At 37.1% G+C, this 19,338-nt stretch overlaps 1 protein-coding gene across 1 annotated transcript in view; it reads right to left on the bottom strand.

Annotated features, from left to right (window-relative positions):
- Positions 1–3,162: 3,162 nt before the first annotated feature.
- LOC139736930 (SH2 domain-containing protein 4A-like) overlaps positions 3,163–19,338 on the bottom strand; it is a 31,668-nt gene continuing 15,492 nt past the window's right edge. The window contains exons 6-11 of the mRNA XM_071647604.1: positions 13,190–13,445; positions 11,444–11,606; positions 9,354–9,537; positions 8,686–8,810; positions 7,548–7,768; positions 3,163–7,131 (exon numbers count right to left, since the gene is read on the bottom strand). Of these exons, the coding sequence (XP_071503705.1) occupies positions 7,009–7,131; positions 7,548–7,768; positions 8,686–8,810; positions 9,354–9,537; positions 11,444–11,606; positions 13,190–13,445 (1,072 nt within the window). The 3' untranslated portion in view covers positions 3,163–7,008. The remainder of the gene's footprint in view (positions 7,132–7,547; positions 7,769–8,685; positions 8,811–9,353; positions 9,538–11,443; positions 11,607–13,189; positions 13,446–19,338) is intronic.

Below are 19,338 nucleotides of genomic sequence, written 5' to 3'. Positions count from 1 at the left end.
GCCAGGTAAGAAGAGTTTCACACGTTTTTAATTCCGCGGAATCAGGACATCATAACAGCAAGCAAAAATATTTGTGTGCTTTTATTTTTGTGCTAGTTTCTGGTTGCGCAAAATGCATGAAAATTTCAACACTGCAAAAATTTCCACTTTTACATAATTTGGCATTGTTTGCTGGGTTGCCATGACACTATTCACAAAAAGAGAAGTAAATGTGCAGATGATCTCTATCGCCACCAGTGTTGTCATCTTGCGGCATCTAGTTATACACAGACCACCACCCCCTCCCCCGGCAAAAAAAAAAATGTAAAAAAAAAAAGAGTATATACATATATATATATATATATATATATATATATATATATATATATATATATACATGTATAAATATATATGACCATAGAAGAACCACGGAAGAAATTTCCACAAAGAATCGTGAGTGTGACTTATATAGATATGGTATCCACAAGTAGCACGGTGATTGTACACCTTTTTTTTAAGCAGCATCCAAGAGTTAGACTGGAAGTGAATTTGGCTTGTTAGAGATATTACAAACAAACCCACTCTTACAGAATTGTATTGAATACACCAGTTGTTACGGTATTTGTAAATTACCACAGAACGGAAAACTACGCTTAGTACTGCTGGTTTTCAGTTATCATTTCCCTTAGCCAGAATTCACAAAGGTGGTACAATTGAAACCATGGTTTATACCATGGACAATTTGTATGGAGCTCCAAGTGTCGCATGGCCTAATTCATTACGAAATCAGTCATTTCGTCGACGAAATGATCATTTTGTTAACGAAATGAACATGGCTGATTTCGTAACGAAATAAGCCATGCGACACTTGGCGCTCAATACAAATTGTCCATGGTATAAACCATGGTTTCAATTGTACCACCTTCATGAATTCGGGTCCTTGTGTAGAAGATGTTAAAACAGACATAAAGAAGAGAGAGAGAGAGAAGACAGAGTGTGAGAAAAAGAGAGAAAGAGAATGATGGAGTAACAGAGGGAAGAATAAAAGAACCTAGACAAAGCAAATAACATGAGATAATATATTAGATCAAGAGCAAGGCTGCATGTACTGTCCTCTCGAAAGGTGCCATTACAGCAATGTAACAAAATATCTAAATGATAGATAGACGAATGAATAGATACCTACAACAAGCATGATCTATTCCTAGCAAACCAAACATGAATATCAATATATGCCCCACATCTAGTAAATCTACATATTGTCGCTGGGGTGACAAGACCTTGTATTTGCAATTTTGGTGAAAATGACTTTTTTGGATTAACCCGTCGAGGACGGACTGATTTTGCTACAACACACATTTCCCATAGACACCTGCCCGAGTATACTCGGGACTCATCCTCAACAGGATAATGGTCAAATAATGGGTTAAGTGATGTCCTGTCCAAATCCCAACTGTCTTACTCCAAAAATGAAGCCACCATGGCATGTCAAAGGAAAGACTATCCCATTCGCCACAATGCTTTGGCCACAATGTTTTTTGGCTATCCTGAACATTTGACATTTTGTAGATACGAGGTCTTGTCGTCCCAGCGACGATATATCATTGTAAATATCACACAAAGTTGTCACGTACAAATACCGCATGAAAACACTACTTGGACACTGCAACGTGTGTACTTTCAGTTGTACAGCAAATACTAAATCAAGTCACATGCATTCACATTCATTCTGAGAAAGGCTGCTCCACAACTGCTTAAACCCTTATGCATGTCCATTAGGAGTCACTGGTCAATCTACGCCACTTTTAGTATACCCATGCTTGCCGTGCATATCTTGGGTTATTAACTCCTAAAGTTGAATTCACAGAAAACAAAGAGAAATCTCACTGTCCCTTTCCTTTAATCTGTAAAAGTGGAGAGAATGTATTGCAAAATACAACGTACAAAATATTTTCAGAAGGCTGTCACTCTCTCTCTTCTCAAATTTGATCATCAATTACTTCAACAGTTATCACCCAAAGTTGGTAGTAACTTTTTGTGATCTTCCCCTTCAACCCCCTGGGGTGCAAACTGTGCCCTCTGACAGACCAGCCTGCTGCTCTTGTGGTAATAGTGTGCCCATATCTTAGAGTGGGCACCGTGGAATGATAGTTCTAATTGATTAGTCTTGCTTCAACCCTTTCTTATAATACAAATGGAATGTGCTACCAATGTGACCCTGGCAAACATGAAGCTACGGAGAAAAAGATGTGTTCATTTGAATTACACAACAAAACACACAAAATAAATCAAACAAAAATAATAAATAAAAAATATCAAGTAGACACAATTTTTTTCCACCCACAAAGATCACTACATAGTTTGACCTTTCCTGCTTCATTATGGATTTTTCCACCACTGAGGTTTCTCTATTTACTGTCTTCATAGTACTGTGATATTGCGACAAAATGCTTGTGAAAAAAGGAAAAAATAATATTTTTGTCATGTCAGGAAGCATTTTTCATCAGTACTCTCTCATCACTATCTTGATTCACAAACAATTATGTTATGCAAGTATTCTCCAAAATGAAAGCTATTAAAAAAAAAAGATGAAAGACAAATGTTCAGAGGCATACTGAACCAAAGATGAAATTGCTTTCTTGTATCAAAACAGAAATGAACTAATACTTTTTGGAATCATAAGAGAAAGAGCTGTGCCTTTTTTCATAAAGTGTGTGTAAAAACAAAACAAGGCATTTGATGTAGATCATATGAGTTCTCCAGACATTTGTAAATCATTTGTAAATCATGGTACAATTAACATCGGCTAATATACATCGTCAACTCACTCCTGTTGCTTATCTGATTTTCAGAGGTAAAATGTCATTTCAGTCCACTCTTGAACTTCATGTAACCTTGGCTCTTACTCGTGGACAATTTGCTGAAGCGCTAAATCAAACAGCTATATTCCAATTCAAGCCCGACAGTCAGCTTTGACCGTGTAACACTTACTTTGCATCGTAACACTTACTAGAAAACATCAATATGAATTAATGACAGAACCATCTATTGCATTGCAAGTACATTAACTGACACCTGTCACATTCATTTATTTCACAAATTGCCTTCCATAATGTGAAGTACAACATCAGCATCAGACGCTGGCTGTGTGATTAGAATGATTCAGGTGCACAAAACAGTACACTGTGCCTATTAAGTACTGCTTTGAACCTTAAAGTACTGAATTGCTGTAGTACTGGAATAGATGAAATGAAAGGCTTCATCAGATTCCACATTGGGAATACAATGAGAGTGACATGATAACACAGCATTCATGAATTTGGAATTAGGGCATATATTTCTCCCGGAAGACTTTAAGATAACATGACTTGACACACGAACATGAATCCACTCATAACAATGGAGACAAAATTTGCTAGACATTGTAAGAGAACCAAGCATTCTGATTTATGCAACATCAGAGTGGACGGCGTGCATGTGGTTATTCTATCTAACTGGGCAGACTTGAATGAATGTGATTTTCATCATGCTGTGAGCTTACTCTGTGTACTCTGCAATATGTTTTCAGCTTGCATAACGCATCCATTTCCATAAGCTGGCATCATTACAATCTGAGTAAAAACATTTGTCGAATTCAAACACATCTTTAGGATTAACTCCTGAGTCATCGGCACTCGGTTCTACACTGACCCAGCTCCACATGACTTGACCCCAACGTATACCAAGAAACCTAAAGGCCACTACAACGTGAAGACCCAAGACTGTCCATGCATTGCTAAGAGTATTATCAAAAGAAGTTTCTTCAATCAAATACACATTGTATAATCTACTCATCATTGTATACTTTTTTTCATCAACTATAACTGATTTCTTATTAATAAAAAGAAGAAATTTGTTAATACAATTAGACTCGCATTAAGATTTACATCTTAAATTCAAGTTAAAAAACAAGTTCTTTGTAGCACAGCAAAGCACTGGACAGAGACGTAATCAAATTATCAATGCTGCAATCAGAAATACCTTTACTTTCTTTACTTTTGTATGACCTTGGGTGTGATAAAAACCAAGATTTGGTTTACACAAAAAGTGAACATGTATGTATTACTCAGTGATGAGCTTTTCTGCAGATGGACTTGGATGATTTGAAAAAAAAAATCAACACAATTCAGAGTACTTGGTATTGCCAAGCTACCATTTAAGCAGTGTAGAAAAAGACTACCGCATGATCCTGCTTTTACACCGTTACAACAGTAGAAAGTTGATTGTCGTCTCAAAATTATCTGCGTCATTCGTTGTCTCATGATATCTTCCTCTCCTACTTAAAACATATCCACAATCAAAATTAGCAGAAAGTCATCTTTAAATTCAAGGTGATCATTTATTTTCTAACATTTTCTCTGTGAATCTTTGACCAAAGCTGCTTTCAAGACAGGATCTCATTTCTGAATATGTGCCATCAAATTAAAGAATGTGTGTTGTATGCATAAAACTCTTTGAAAAATGTTCTACTGATATTTGATGTAGATGATACATAACTTCTTCAAATGATTAATGAAGTGACATGTTTTTGTTTAACATTCAAAAACTATAAATACAAACTTTATAGGAAATACACGCACATCCTCTTCTTAAGATAAGAATACCAGCTTGCTTCATGTATTCTCTGCTGCATCACATACCATTTCACAAATTCTCAGAGTGGGTGTCCCTTACCATGAAAATCCATAACCCTGAACATTCATTTCCATAGTTATAAACAAGTTGGATGAAGAATACACACAGAAACAAAAAATATCTACATAAAAACAAGTATACATCCGTTGCTTCCAAGCAAATACAAAATCAAATCCATGATATACAAGTATAAGATACAACCCTACTACCATCTTGCCTACTGCAAATGTCAATGTCCTGATTTCCAGAACAACAAAACCCAGTCCACTATAGTTCTCTTAATCAGAAATAGCAACTGTCTTACTTTCTCATAATTTTTTCCAACATGGAAGCACTTTTTTATTCATGCAGACGAATAAAGTCAATAGATATCTGGAAAATGAGATGAAATCTGATATGTTGTGAAGACTTAACCGAGCCCCATGGAAGACTATTCATATACTGGTGACAGATCTACCCTGTATAAAACTGGAGAAGTATAAGATAAACACATTTTTTTTTTTCTGTAAAGAAAAGAAAATTCTACATGAGTACTGGTAGTTTACAAGAAAACTGAAACACACTACCCCCTTTGGGTGTCAAATACGAGTCCTGGTATGAACATCCAACATTCTCATGCAGTAAAATGTCCAAAGATCCTTGTAGAGGAGAATATTGATATACGATAGAATATTGATATACTATATATTTGTATATTCTCCTTGCAGTCAGTACCATCACCCCTTATACATTCTGTAGACTAGTGCTTCTGGTTGCATGTTACAAGTGATGCTGCCACAACTACAAAGGCAGGAATGCTAGTCACACATACATTCCTATAATGTGGCTACACTTGCTCAACATGCTCTGATGCATAACTGCATGGTGAGTTGCGATTTGTAAGAAGGTAGCTCCCATCGTTTTGCAAGCCATATATGACATTAAGTGAACAACAGTAAAAAAAAATTACTTTATACCAGGCAAGGATTTGGTATCCAGGTATCAAACATACATTAAATTTCCTTTGATTTTTCTCTAATGCCTATGACATTTATCCGGATATATTATCAATGGTCTGCAACCATCACCTGGTAATGAATTGTTGTGATAAAAGTCCTGTATGTGAGTTGTCATTTCTAATTAAAGGACAAGTCCACCTTTATATACATGTGCATTGAGTGAATGCAGCAATATTAGTAGAACACATCAGTGAAAGTTTGGGGAAAATCGGACAATCCGTTCAAAAGTTATGAATTTTTAAAGTATCTGCGTAGTCACTGCTGGATGAGAAGACTACTACAGTGTATGATGTCATATGCGTACAACCATATAAAGAAAATAAAAAGAGAATTTCACAAAACTTTACTTTTTGAATAAAGTGCTCATTTTGTCGACTTGTTACTGACATATGTTAAGGATCATATTATTCCCCCTGCCTTCTGAAAGAGAGAAGTCAAGTAATCTTTTGTTATGCGAGAAAAGTGAAAATATGTTGAATTTTCTTTATTCTTTCTTTATATCGTTGTACTCATGTGACATCACAAGCTACAGTAGTCTTCTCATCCAGCCTTGAGCGACCAGAAACTTTAAAAATTCATAACTTTTGAACGGATTGTCTGATTTTCCTCAAACTCTCAATGATGTGCTCTGCTAATATTGCTGCATTCACTCAACCCACATGTATATGAAGGTATGTATATGGACTTGTCCTTTAAAAAGACCTTTTTGGTGCTCCTCACGCAATGCTACCATGTTTACCACTGAAAAATATAACTAAATAACTTGAAAAAAAAAAATTAACATCAAACTCCTATACATTTGATCATGAATGAGAAATGATGTATCTGATCAGCATCCATGCTGTTTTCAGAATGCTGACCTTTACCCTTTTCACCCTTTAGTTCTGGTGTCCTCATCATCATGCAAGGAACCACAGTGAGCAACGGGCTCTACTATGGCAAAACAGAAGGCACAATGCATGTTATAGTCATAATATATCTTTACAAGTTTGAGATATCCATCAAATCGCAATCCATTCCTCCAAATTTTGCTGAAGAATCACAGTCAACAAAGCAACTTGGTCTTTGCCTTGTAAGCTATGACAACACAGCTTGGCGCTGGCTATTCTTTCAAGTAAACCACCTCTTCTTTCAATATGAAATATCATGCACAGTGGGTTCCTAAAAGACAATCATAGAGATTCATAACTTGATTAAAATGCTTCCCAGAACCCATCCAACCAATTTTTAATTCAGTAGCAAGATGCAGACTTGGAATTCCACAGGAAGATAAATGCTGGATATGAAAGCAACATCATTGCTACATCAACTCCCATGGATTCACCCCAAGGCGGCCTGACATCACAAGGGTCAGGTGTCAAAGTGCCGTGTTCTGGTTCTTGAGGTTGGAGAAGAGTTCTTCATAGTCGGGTGGCTTGTCTGCAGCCTGGCCGCACGGCGTCAACAACATCTCTCTCCCCATCACAGAAATTGGCACTTTCTGGGATGGGGGCAAACAAATCAACAAACAAACCAACAAAATGAAAAGGTGTCACTATGTCTGTGAGAGCACATGCAGCTATTTGGGGTAATACTACTGTTATAACTTCTACTACTGCTATTACTAGAACTCATAATAATCATAATGTCAATGATAAAAACTGCCTATAAGACTGACTTTAATCAATATATAATACTACATTGATAACAACAAAAATAATATCAATCATGATGATGATGAAGATGATGATGATGACAACAATAATAACAATAACAAAAGATATATAAATATTGATACAGACAACATAAATATTCATTTACTAACTGATCAAATGCCTCAATGCAATATGGTAAACTCTGGGACTCCATCTTACTGACAATGTCATGGTAAGAGGGGCTGCCATGGAGACCACTCACCTTATGATAATTGATGAGGTCCACTAAGGATGAATGGTCAATCTGGTCTTGGCCAAAGAAGCGGTAAATGCCGTCCGATGCATCTATCAAAAAGTGCTTTGCACGTTCTTTGTCCCGGAGTGAGAGGGCATAGCCCCAGATGCGCTCACTGACTCTTATTAAGAAGGAGCCTGGTTCCTTGGGGTACAGGAGGTACTCTGCTTGCTGTCTAGAGATGATACCTGCCACGACATTTATCATTATCATCATTATCTTTGTATTTAGCACTTTATGATTATACATCGAAATTTACGCTAATACCACATTTGCACAATTTGATTTGTATTAGTCTGGGCTACCAGTTTTTTTCTTATTTCTTTTTTACTTATGTTGACAATGATCGTGGCTGTTTAAAATCATATCATATATTAATGACAATGTACTATTATGCTTTGATCTACAATATTTACACTTCTTGATTTTTTTGCATATCTCACTCTCATGTTATATAAACAAAGGCAAGCTGTTTACATTTTTTAAAAGTTTGGCTGAATTCTTTCAAATATATACTTTAAAATGGTGACACTTCAGACTTTCGCCTTGACTTGTGACCCCTGATTTTTTGACAAAATGCCCCTGAACTCAACATAGTCCATATGTTCATAGTCCAAAGTCAGAAATGCATCCAATAAGTTTGAGTTTGGTGCAGGTTTACAGCGTGGCTAAGAGAAAAGAAACACATAACCAACTATGCTACACTATGCAACATTACATACAACCTGAAAACGTAATGCCTTTACTTATACAATATGGAAGAATATTAATATCAAACTTATTATGAATACACACACACACAAAAAAAAAAAGAACATGAAAAGTCCTCTTTGGAAATGCTCATATGGCAGGACACACTATCAGCCAAACACAGGGAAAATGATTTGCTCACCATTGTTAGCATTAACTCAATCTCTGTTGGAGAAAGGATCTGCTTCCATTCTCCACATAATTTCTCCATGGCATATTGTCATATGACACTTAAAATTGAGTAAGTTTTGCGGCTAAACTCTAGAATGCATACCCTGTAATCTCTCTTACAGTGCTATGATGCTAATTAGAGCCATGAGACAGAGTTCGACCAGGATAAGCCTAAACACCTTACCATGAAACCAGGGGGCCACTTCATTGGAGCCTGTAACCAGTCCTGTCTGTCTGCCTGTTTCCTCACTCTGGAACCACTCCACTACGGCCTGGTGAGATGTGGGCTTTGGAGTCCTGATGATCTTCCTGTAGGCAGGAACAAGACATTCAATATGGGAAAAACTCTTCCCTAACACCAGGAGCAAATACCAACCAGACAATTAACACTGAATCGTAGGATAACATGGATTCAGTCAAACCAACTGTGTGACCAACACATTGGTCAATACCTAGTTCGTCGTACACAATTTGGGATTACAAAAGATACATCACCGCATCTCAAGAGCTATGAGATTTTCCATCACAAAATCTGTAATTGTGAGATATTATGGTAATGAAAGAATTCGGTACGACCATTTGCACAACTTCCCTTTACTTTGAGAATCATTGTTGTTTGTCATAATGTAATAAAGTTGCTCTCTGCATCATGAAAATGAGCAGACGCTAAGATGGTTCGGAACCATTGCGAAAACCCAGAAGACGCGAGATTGATTTTGATAAGCGGTCTTGCGCATGTGCAGAACAAGTCTCTCTTTTTTTTTCCCCTTTAAAAGTCCCCATTGCAGATCTAAAGCTCCGTAATATCAGCATCCTGACAATATGAGAAGGGAAAAATAAGTAAGAGCTTACCTTGGGGGTAGACTAGGCTTCTCATCTACTGGTGGTTCTTCTGGAGGAACAATCTTCTTGTTGTCTAGGATCTCCTCAATGTTGATTCCTGATAGGTCCTTGCTTATTCTTGACCGTCTGACCTCTTCTCTGGCTATCCTGGCACGATGGCTGCGGTCCTTGTCCGCTTTCTTTGATTCTCTCACTGTATCGTATGGAGGAGGTCAAATCAGTACACACAAAGAGTGACAGCATCCATACTTCAAACAGATTTTACACTCATTTTACTTCAAAATCACATTAAAATGAAGTAAGCAGTAAATCAATCGATGCATCAATTTATTGCTTAGTAACTTTTTGAGTGCAATCCACCTTACCTTTCACTGGCTAGTTTTTGTCCACTCCTGTGGACTTCTGCAAGCCAGTTGACCCTTCCACACAATAGCTGACTGCTGGAGACTACTCTGAGATCACTAGGAGCCAATATGTATTCAGAACTTAATAATAATAATAATAATAATAACATTAATAATAATAACAATAATAACAACAACAACAACAACAACAACAACAACAACAACAACAACAACAACAACAACAACAACAACAACAATAATAATAATAACTAATATTTATATAACCCATTTCATGCTTCTCATAATCCCGGTCACTGGATACATTTTTTCCAATCTGCACTGACAGTGCTCACTCTCCAGTCCCTGGGGAGCATTCCAGCCAGTCGCCATTTTACAGGCGCGCACATGCTGATCAACCAACATTAACTTCCTCATCCTACCTGGTACCCATTTATACTCCTGGGTGGAGAGCAGCAATGTGGACAAAGTGCCTTCCTAAAGGGCAAATGTGTCAGGCCTGGATGATTAAAATCATTAACTTCATTATGGGGTTAGTCTATGTAATCCACATTTCTCCCTTTACCATCTCAAGATGAATGTAAGTTTCAAGCCAATTTTGTGTGCATGTTGATGGTATGCTCAGAAACAGCTGAATCGCATACGTTATTGAGTCTAAAGAATCAGAATCTTGAATCGAGAATGCCTTCCAAGAAGGGAGCTGAGTTCTAACCTCTTCACAGCACAAAACTTTAACCATAGGGCTGCACTATCAGTTCTGAATTTGATAGCAACAGCATTAAAACATGCCTTCTGCAGCTAAAAACCGACACTATCCACAAGAACTCTTATTGCTCAGCCAGCTGGGTTATCCAAATGACATATCAGACAAGGGATAAGAATTACGCAAAATAGCTAGCAGCCTGTGAAACGCCTTCACTGAAGAAACTGGAAGATCTGGAAGATCGCTGGAAGCATGAGACTAAATTGAAATCAGTGATGCACCAGAAGTTGAGCAAATCATTGATACAGATCACATTTGATGGAATGATGCACACACATATTTGACCTTGAAAGTAAACTTATGGCCATGCAAGGTGAAAGAAGCAATTTTGATACCAAAGACTAATCACCGACTGAAATGATCATATTTCCTGTTTCAACATTTATAGTGTATCAGTACCCTGAGTATTATGTTTGCTACATTTGTAGATTATACTCGAGACATGCCCTCTGTAAAATATTAGAATTTTTCGTCACTCCGATTTTTATTTATTGGGGTCTAAATGTCAATTTCAAAGAGTATACAAAAAAAACCCTGATTTTTCAAATCGAACGATCGTGCTATCGTTATTTTTTGTCACGTACGTCTTGAACGATATTGATATGCAATGCGTGCACGTTATCAGCCGACCGATCAACAAAAAATCTCGATATTAGTCATAAAAACGTACGTGAATAGCTAGAACATGCCCACATCAGTACCAGAGCTCACTGAGCAGAGCTTAAACAAGCGGAGCACAAGAGCAAAATTGTTATATAGATATGATTTCATCTATCAAAATATGTATACTTTCAGGGGCTATCTTTAAATTATGGCTGGGGTGTTTTTTGTTTGTTTGCTTGTTTGTTGTTGTTTTTTTGTGTGTGTGTATTCTAGCTGTACACAAATTTGATTTCCAGGGTAATGGTACACTTTAAGGCTAAGGCATACAGCCTACATGATCTGAATGGACTGAACTAGACTGGGCTACGTACACTGGACCTGAAAGATTTTGTCTGCTTGGTCCCGCTCCTTCATGGCTGCCGCCTTCTGCTTTTCTCGTATCTCTTTGAGACTCATGTAGAGCTCCTTCCTTCTCTTTTCCTCCTCCTCCTGGAGCCGCCGTTCCCTCTCTTTCCTTTCCTTATCTTGCTGTTCCTGTAGGAAGTCAGTCACAAACACAACAAGAGGGTTATTCTTTGATCAAGTAAATGCTCCCTATGCAAATAGAATTCTTCAGGAAGTTTTCACTAACCCTTACCAAATCCATCCCTTAGAGTCAAGATTCTGGTGGTCTAATTCACCAAGGAGAGACACTTGCTATGTTCTCTTCAAATGAGTGACTATTCAAGTCCACCATTTTCTAGATCATGTAATCGTACTATACCAACGGTATAGTCATTAACTTTAGACTTTTTTTTGGGGGGGGGGGGGTAGGGTCTAGATGAGTCGAGTAGCATATCTTATATCAAAAAGTCAACTGATATGCTTTCTACCAAACACACTCTTCTTCATCCTAATCTCCTTGAACTCTTTTAAAATAAATGAAAAATATCCCCCTCATGACAAAAATATGATCATGTATTTTATATCATATGTTGATGTTGTTGTTGTTGTTGTTGTTGTTGGTTTTGTTTTGTTTTTTGTTTGTTGTTTGTTTGGTTTTTTTTTTTTTTGGGGGGGGGGTCTATGGAAGTGGCGGCAAAGGAATATTTGACATCATAAAAATAACCTAACACACTCTCATTAATCCTGATCTCCTTTTGATACACTCACATCTTCTTCAACATAATGACTTTTATTAACTATTTTGTTATATAAAAACATGCTGAAATCAGTTTTGGAGCATGATCTGAAGAAGATTTCAATTTCAGAAGAATGTAAAGGTACAAAGACATCTTGCAGGTTACACTGCAGTTTGAAAACTCAATTTTCAACATTACACTGATGCTACACCACCAGCAAAATACAGCTTGTAGCACAGCCGAGAAGCATGAAAGTAATACTGTAATTGTCAGTGACTTCAACAGAGTTACCAACCTTCAGGTCTTATAAGAATGGATAGCATCTGTTATCTTCACATCTGTTGTGTGTAGTCAAGTGCTGATGGTTTTACCTGACCACTAACAATCCAAATTTAGCTGATGTAACAAGTAAAATATTTTGCGACAGCTAACATAACAAGCAAAAATGCCAAAGCAGTTTGCTGTTTAGCCAGACAATAGTGACAGGCTCTTGTGAAATCAGGACCTTGGTTCTCTTCCAAATTATTACCTCTACCAAGGTGGTTAATATGTTTTAGCTAGCATTGGTTTGTCTGTCTGTCAGTCTGTCTGTCTGTTCACAAAATAACTCACAAAGTTATGAACGGACTTGAATTATATTTTCAGGAGAAGTTGATAATGACTGGAGGAACAAATAATTCAATTTTGGTAAAGATCTTGATCACCATCAAAACTCATAAATTTAAAAAGAAAAAAAAATTTTTTTTTGAAGGATTCTTTATCACTGATGGGGTCCACCATAAAGGCTAGATGGTGTGTTTGCTTTTGTGACCCTCAGAGCTATAATTGCGCTATAGCTGCGGCTGGTAGGCAGTGAGGGTATATTTTGATGGTTAAGGAATCTAATGATGCAGATGATATGACTGTAGGACCATAACATAGCTTGGAAATCATGATATGGGAGGAAAAAGAAATACTTGGCGGAGGTCTGCACTCTCTGAGCACTTTTCTAGTTACCTTGGCTTTCCTCAGCTGCTCTTGCTTCTCCTTCAGCTCCTCCTCCTTGCGTTTCTTCTCCGCCTCCTCCCTCTCCATCTTCTCCTTCTGGAGCCTCATCTCCTTCAGGGAGGCGTAGGCTTCCGCCTCGGCCTTCTTCCGCTTCATCTCCAGCTCCTCCGCTACCTTCTTCAGTCGTTCCTCTTCTTCCTTCAGTTTTTTCCTCTTTTCTTCCTCCTCTTTCTCCTTCTTCTTCATCTCCTCTTCCTCCTGCTTTCTATCAACAAGATAATGTTAAAACAACAATTTTATTTTGTAAAAGCATCATATTTCAACTATAAATAATGCCTCCAGCACCTTCCGGGCAGAGGCATTTTAAAAAAAAATCCAAATTTAATGTACCATATATATTTTATAATGCAACTTACAAAAAAAAGAAAATTTATCAAGTGAAAAAAAAACATTTCTTGATATGCAATTAGCTGAAAACTGGGTCATAGAATTTGGTTTCCACAACAGCTGAGATACGCTCTCACAAATTTATAATCACACCATTATCCTATGCATTTCTTTCCTACAACTCCACTTTTCCTTCCTTGATAAAAAAAAGGTTTTGAATGATTTGTTTTCCAATACGTCTTCTTCATCCAGGAAATACCAGCAAAGAGGGGGAAAAATAGCCCTTGTTGAGGCATCAAACAAGTGTATTCATGAAGGACAGATTGAATTTGTTGTTTGAATGTTGATATCGATCAGTTAATAGAGTCTGACAGTGATGAGTTTAACACTCAAACACCACACTTCTCATTCAAGAATGTAACTCTTGTATATATATATATATATATATATATAATATAAACAACTAGCAGCTATTCATGTTAGTATTACCGAGCAGTCTTAAGAATAAATTTTCGCTTTGTCTCAACAATTTAACCTTGCTAAAAGCTTAAAGGGACTATGCAATGCAAATGTATATTGACTTGTATTGCTTCATCGTACCTCGATTGTCACTCACGTGGCTAAATGCATAAATATGGGCTATATATTTCATAAGAATTTTTCAACTATTTTTCTTCAGATTACTTGGAAATGCAAAAACACCCCACAAAAAAAACACACAAAAAAAAAACACACAACTTCCAAATCAAGAGATTCTGCCAGTGACATCATTGTCAATCACTGGTAAAGTACTATTAAAATGTATGATTAACAAAAAACATTGGGATGCAGCTTCCCCAGGGGTGGATCCAGGAATTCCGTATAGGGGAGGCGTCCATACAAAATTAAAGGGGGGTGCACGCACCCCCCCCCCATTTCTTCTTTTTATTTCTTTTGTTTTAGCAAAAAAATAAAGAGGGGGCGCGCGCCAGTTGCGCCCCCCTCTGGATCCGCCACTGTTCCCCTAGACTCAGCATAACTTGCAGGTTTCCCTGTAATGTCTGTCCTTTATCATATTAAGTAACATGGAAACATGCAAGTTATGCTCTGTGTACGGAAAGGTGCATCAGCACTGTAGCAATGATTAACAGATGATGTCACTGACAAAATCTCAATTTTGACGGCATTTTGTGGGCACGTTCAAGTTGATGAAAAAAAGTAGAAAATAGAAACACTTAGATATTCATATGACCACATAAGTGATGGAGGGCGCGAATCAACACAAGTCAACATGCATTAGCATCCCCTTTAACTACTGGATCACTGCCTGAGTGAAAGAAGGCAGTAATGTTTGAAAATGCTGTTGAACTCACACACAAGTTTCTACATGTGATGTACAGGAGCTTAAGACGTCAATTATTTCAGGCTAGCACTGAATTGGCTGGACATAACATGCATAATGAGGGTGAAACGTTGAATGCAACATATGCAAAACAATGCAAACGAAACATGCGGCAAATCAAAAAATATATATGCACATGGATCTATGAATGACATTCAAACTGACGAAGGAAGGTGTTCATTCTTCCAACTCACTGTATTCATAAACAAATTTGGTGATGATGAATAAATCTAGACTCACCAACAATGTACGTTTAAAAAAATGAAAATCATGTGACTGCCCACATGAGCACATGGAATGATGACAAATTTTCTCATATTCAAAGCGATATTGTGAATGTGGAATATTTACAGAACAGAGTGGTTTTGTTTGTTTGTCTGTCTGTCTGCTCATCTGTTATACAAAACACATATATTAATGTTTAAATAGATCATTTCAAAAGTTTTTTTTTTTTTTGCTTTTTATACAAATGCTCTTTAAACTGGTACTTTCCATCCGTCCCCTGCTCCAAGTTGAATACTTCAAATCAACCAGGAAATATCATATTATAAGGATTATACATATGTTGTTTCACAAGTACATATGTAGGTGCATGCAGTCAAGCAACATAAAATGCTGTTCATCACAGAATTTACCTCATTTTTTCCATATCTCCAGTCCAATACCTTCATCGATGAGAATACAGCTATTAAAGGATTTGATTATGGCAAAAGAACTGCATATACACGCAACATATTGGTGAAAGCAAGCGAAAACATACAAGAATTTATACAATTGAAACCATTTAACTATCAGGAAGTCTTTTGAAATAATATTTCATGGCAGCTGTTGTAGTGATGTCATCACTGTATTGCTTACAATTGCACATAGTGTTCCCAATTTGCACATTATGTCTTGAATTATTATCATATACACAGTATTATGATATCGTATATCTTATCAAAACAACTTCTTCTCTGCCTATCTCAACGTATATCATGATAATTCTTTAAGTGAGAAGTCTGCCAAATGATAATGAAATATAGGATTTTGCCTCAAATCTGATCTGCATGAGATATCTATACCTCGTGTAGCATCATGGGCCAGGTACCAAGAAATCTTGCATAATGTCATAATAACAAGATTTGGGACGGATGGACTCGCAACCTGAAAACAGAGTGTCCCTGGAATACCATCTGTGAGGTCCCCATGTGGCATTAAACCACCATCATGGTGATCTTTCACTTGGTCTACTCCCACTTCGTCTAATAGCAATTTAGTCTCAACCCACATGATCTAATCCTGTTTTGTCTACAACCAGTTCGTCTAATGACCGTTTAGTTCGATTGCCACTTAACCTCATTACCAGTTGGTCTACTTCTGGATAGGCTATGCCCATTTCATATAATGCCCACAGTTTATTTGACAAAATGGAAAAAAAAATTCAAGGAGAAAAAAAAAATTGTGATTAGACCATCTGGTCATGAGATGAAATGATGATTAGTCAAACTGGGCATTAGACCAAGTAAAGACTAGACCAAATGGGCATTAGATGAAACTTACAGTAGACCGAGTGAGATTAGCTGTAATGATGTTAGACGAACTGGGAAGTAGACCATCTGATATTAAACCAAGTGGCAGTAAACCACCATCAAACTTCTACCCAGTCTTGTACCTAGCCTCATATCAAAATCTGATGCAATTTGTGAAACTTTGCATGTTGTATGCATGACATCCTGCAAAGAGAATGGTCACTGCGGAAAAATCATTACATGTGACTTCCATTTTCACTCCCCACAGGCACAAATTGTGACCATGAAAAACTAAATATCAGCTCAACTAGAGATGATAGTTTCAGTGAGCTAGTTGGGTGTTCTCAAATTACTGTGCGACATTCAAATGTAAGAACAGGACAGACAACGACGGTGTACAGCACATCTATAGGCCTAAGTTCTCTGTTACCACAATGTAGTGAATGCATAGAAGCAGATTCACATCATATTCACATTGATTCAAAGTGCCTGCCGGAAGTGTTATCCGGGTAATAATTTTCCTAGTATCACATCACACTTTACTATGCACTTTGCTACATGCACTTTTTATGGCGCTGCTACACAAATGATACCTTACTTCCATAAAAAGAGTACAGGATACCATTTGAAATGATATTCATCAGCTGAATTGGCAAATCAAATTTGAGTTGGAAAATTATTTCCTGGTTGTCATTCAAAATCTTAAGTACTTAAATCTATGCTCACTCCATCCTGCATCAACGCAAGAAAGTGTTGACAAATAGAAGCCTCAAACTACTCATCAGAAGCATGTATCTGCAACAAGGTATGCATTGTGTGTACCATATCATTGTTTACTGAAATAGGGCCAGTCAAGCAGTACCTACAACATCACATTTCCAAGATTTCATCCCATGAACGATGTTAAAGCAGCGTTCCCACTATCGTGCGATCCACAATTTAGGACATTTTTGTAACTAATCGTGGAAGTTTTGTTCAACTCATCTGAAATTTCACGTTTGGTTACGAGGTGATGCGAGTTGATACGTGTTGGTACGCTTGGATGAGATGTGGTTAAGATTAGTTTTTCTCACGCGATCCGATCTGTTACGACCTGGTTTCCCATTCAAATACGATCCCATAGGATTGTTCCGATTGAGTCAACAATTGGTGCCAATCTAAAAGGATAACTACAATCGGGATCCCTGATCTGATATGTTCAGCTAGGTTCTGATATGTTCCAATATGACTACCACGAACCAATGCAGTCTCGTGAGATAGGATACGATATCTTTCATGATCTGGATCGAAAGTGACCACCATTTGAGCTACGACTGGACCCGAATGGGAATATCATAGCCTGGCTGACAATGGATTTCACAATCCACTACCATTGATCATGACAAGGGTTGAGAGGTAGAAGTTGATGAAAATGTGACATTTGTAGCATTACATATGACTATCAAGTTATCAGAGAGGAAGAGGGTGAGGATCATTCAGACCAGCCACAATCTCAGATGGTCCCTCCCCTATTAACCTAAAGAAATAGATCAGACCATTTGCCCCTCTTCTCCAGAAAAAAAAAAATAAAGAAAATGTTTGCGCTTTCCTGTGAAATCCATGTAGAAAATATGACAAAATATGACAAAATAGAATCTAAAAGAAAGATGAGATATTTTTGAACTGCTCCTTCTTATGTTCACTCGACATGTGCTGTTAGATGTTGGTTACGACATCGGATGTCAGTCCTTTCAATAAACTAGATAATTTTTTTACAGTTTAATGAGGGTTTACCACAGCCATTTTCCTCTAGATTTCAGCTCAATCAGCCATAAAAAAAAAAAGCGCCACAATAGATGTGAAGAGGTCAAACAGTGGATGATGAAACAATGACAGCATTTAATCATAATATATACACAAGAAAAGGAATGGTTCACAGACAACCCCCCCCCCCCAAAAAAAAAAGTACTCTAGTTACTTTAAAAGTAAACATTTGCTTTTACATGTGGTCACTCAGGAACGATTCAGGAAATCATTCTTTTTTTTTGTACTGACGTTATCGTCAATAGGCCTATGTGCAGAAAAATCACTGCCATTCCCCCCCCCCCCCCCCCCGCAATTTTTGGTTTTCCTTAAAATGTTACCCTTTTTTGATTGTGGGAACTTCATTTTTGTGTATCAGTAATGGTAATATGATAATGATAATATGTATGAATATATAAAACATATATTTCTTATAATACAATATCAATCTCAAGAAATGATAAGCAATTGAATTATACATACCTCACAAATAATGCCAATAAAATGGCCATACAAGTATACAATTGCTCATTTGGAAAAGATAATCTAAATATGCAGGCAACCACCTCGCAGAATACAAAATATACAGTCTGTGAGTAAAACAAGGGAAAGTGTGCAAAAAATAAGTGGGAAGAAGTGAAGTAGTTGATCCCGATTAGCATGATTAAGAAGCGTAATAGATGAGATTCGCTGCGTTTTGTTACAATCCAAAACGATCTGATGGGATGATCACGATCAAAAACTAATCGTGTTAATCGTACAAAATTTTTGAACCATCCAAACGACTGACCTCAAGATCTGATAAGATTTGATAAGATTTGATATGATCACCACGAGTGTTCCACGATTAAGACCACAATTTCAATTGTGGCGCCAATCATGATAGTGGGACCACCACATAATATATCTTTATCAGATGACAGTTCAGAAACACCTGGTGACTATTTGACTATTTACTTGACTATCATTCATTTTCATTTGTTGATAAAAATCATTGTTTACATTAACTGTAGTTTACTTTTCAAGGGCTGCCACCCTCTGCAGATTAAAAAAAAAACTGAAGCAAAACTCAAAGAAATAATTAAAACTCTTTTTTT

The sequence above is a fragment of the Diadema antillarum genome, unplaced genomic scaffold (genome assembly GCF_040938485.1).
Source record: "Diadema antillarum isolate AM-2024a unplaced genomic scaffold, OU_Dant_1.0 seq00000674_RagTag, whole genome shotgun sequence".
Lineage (NCBI taxonomy): Eukaryota > Metazoa > Echinodermata > Echinoidea > Diadematoida > Diadematidae > Diadema > Diadema antillarum.
This window is presented reverse-complemented; position numbering and strand designations above follow the sequence as displayed.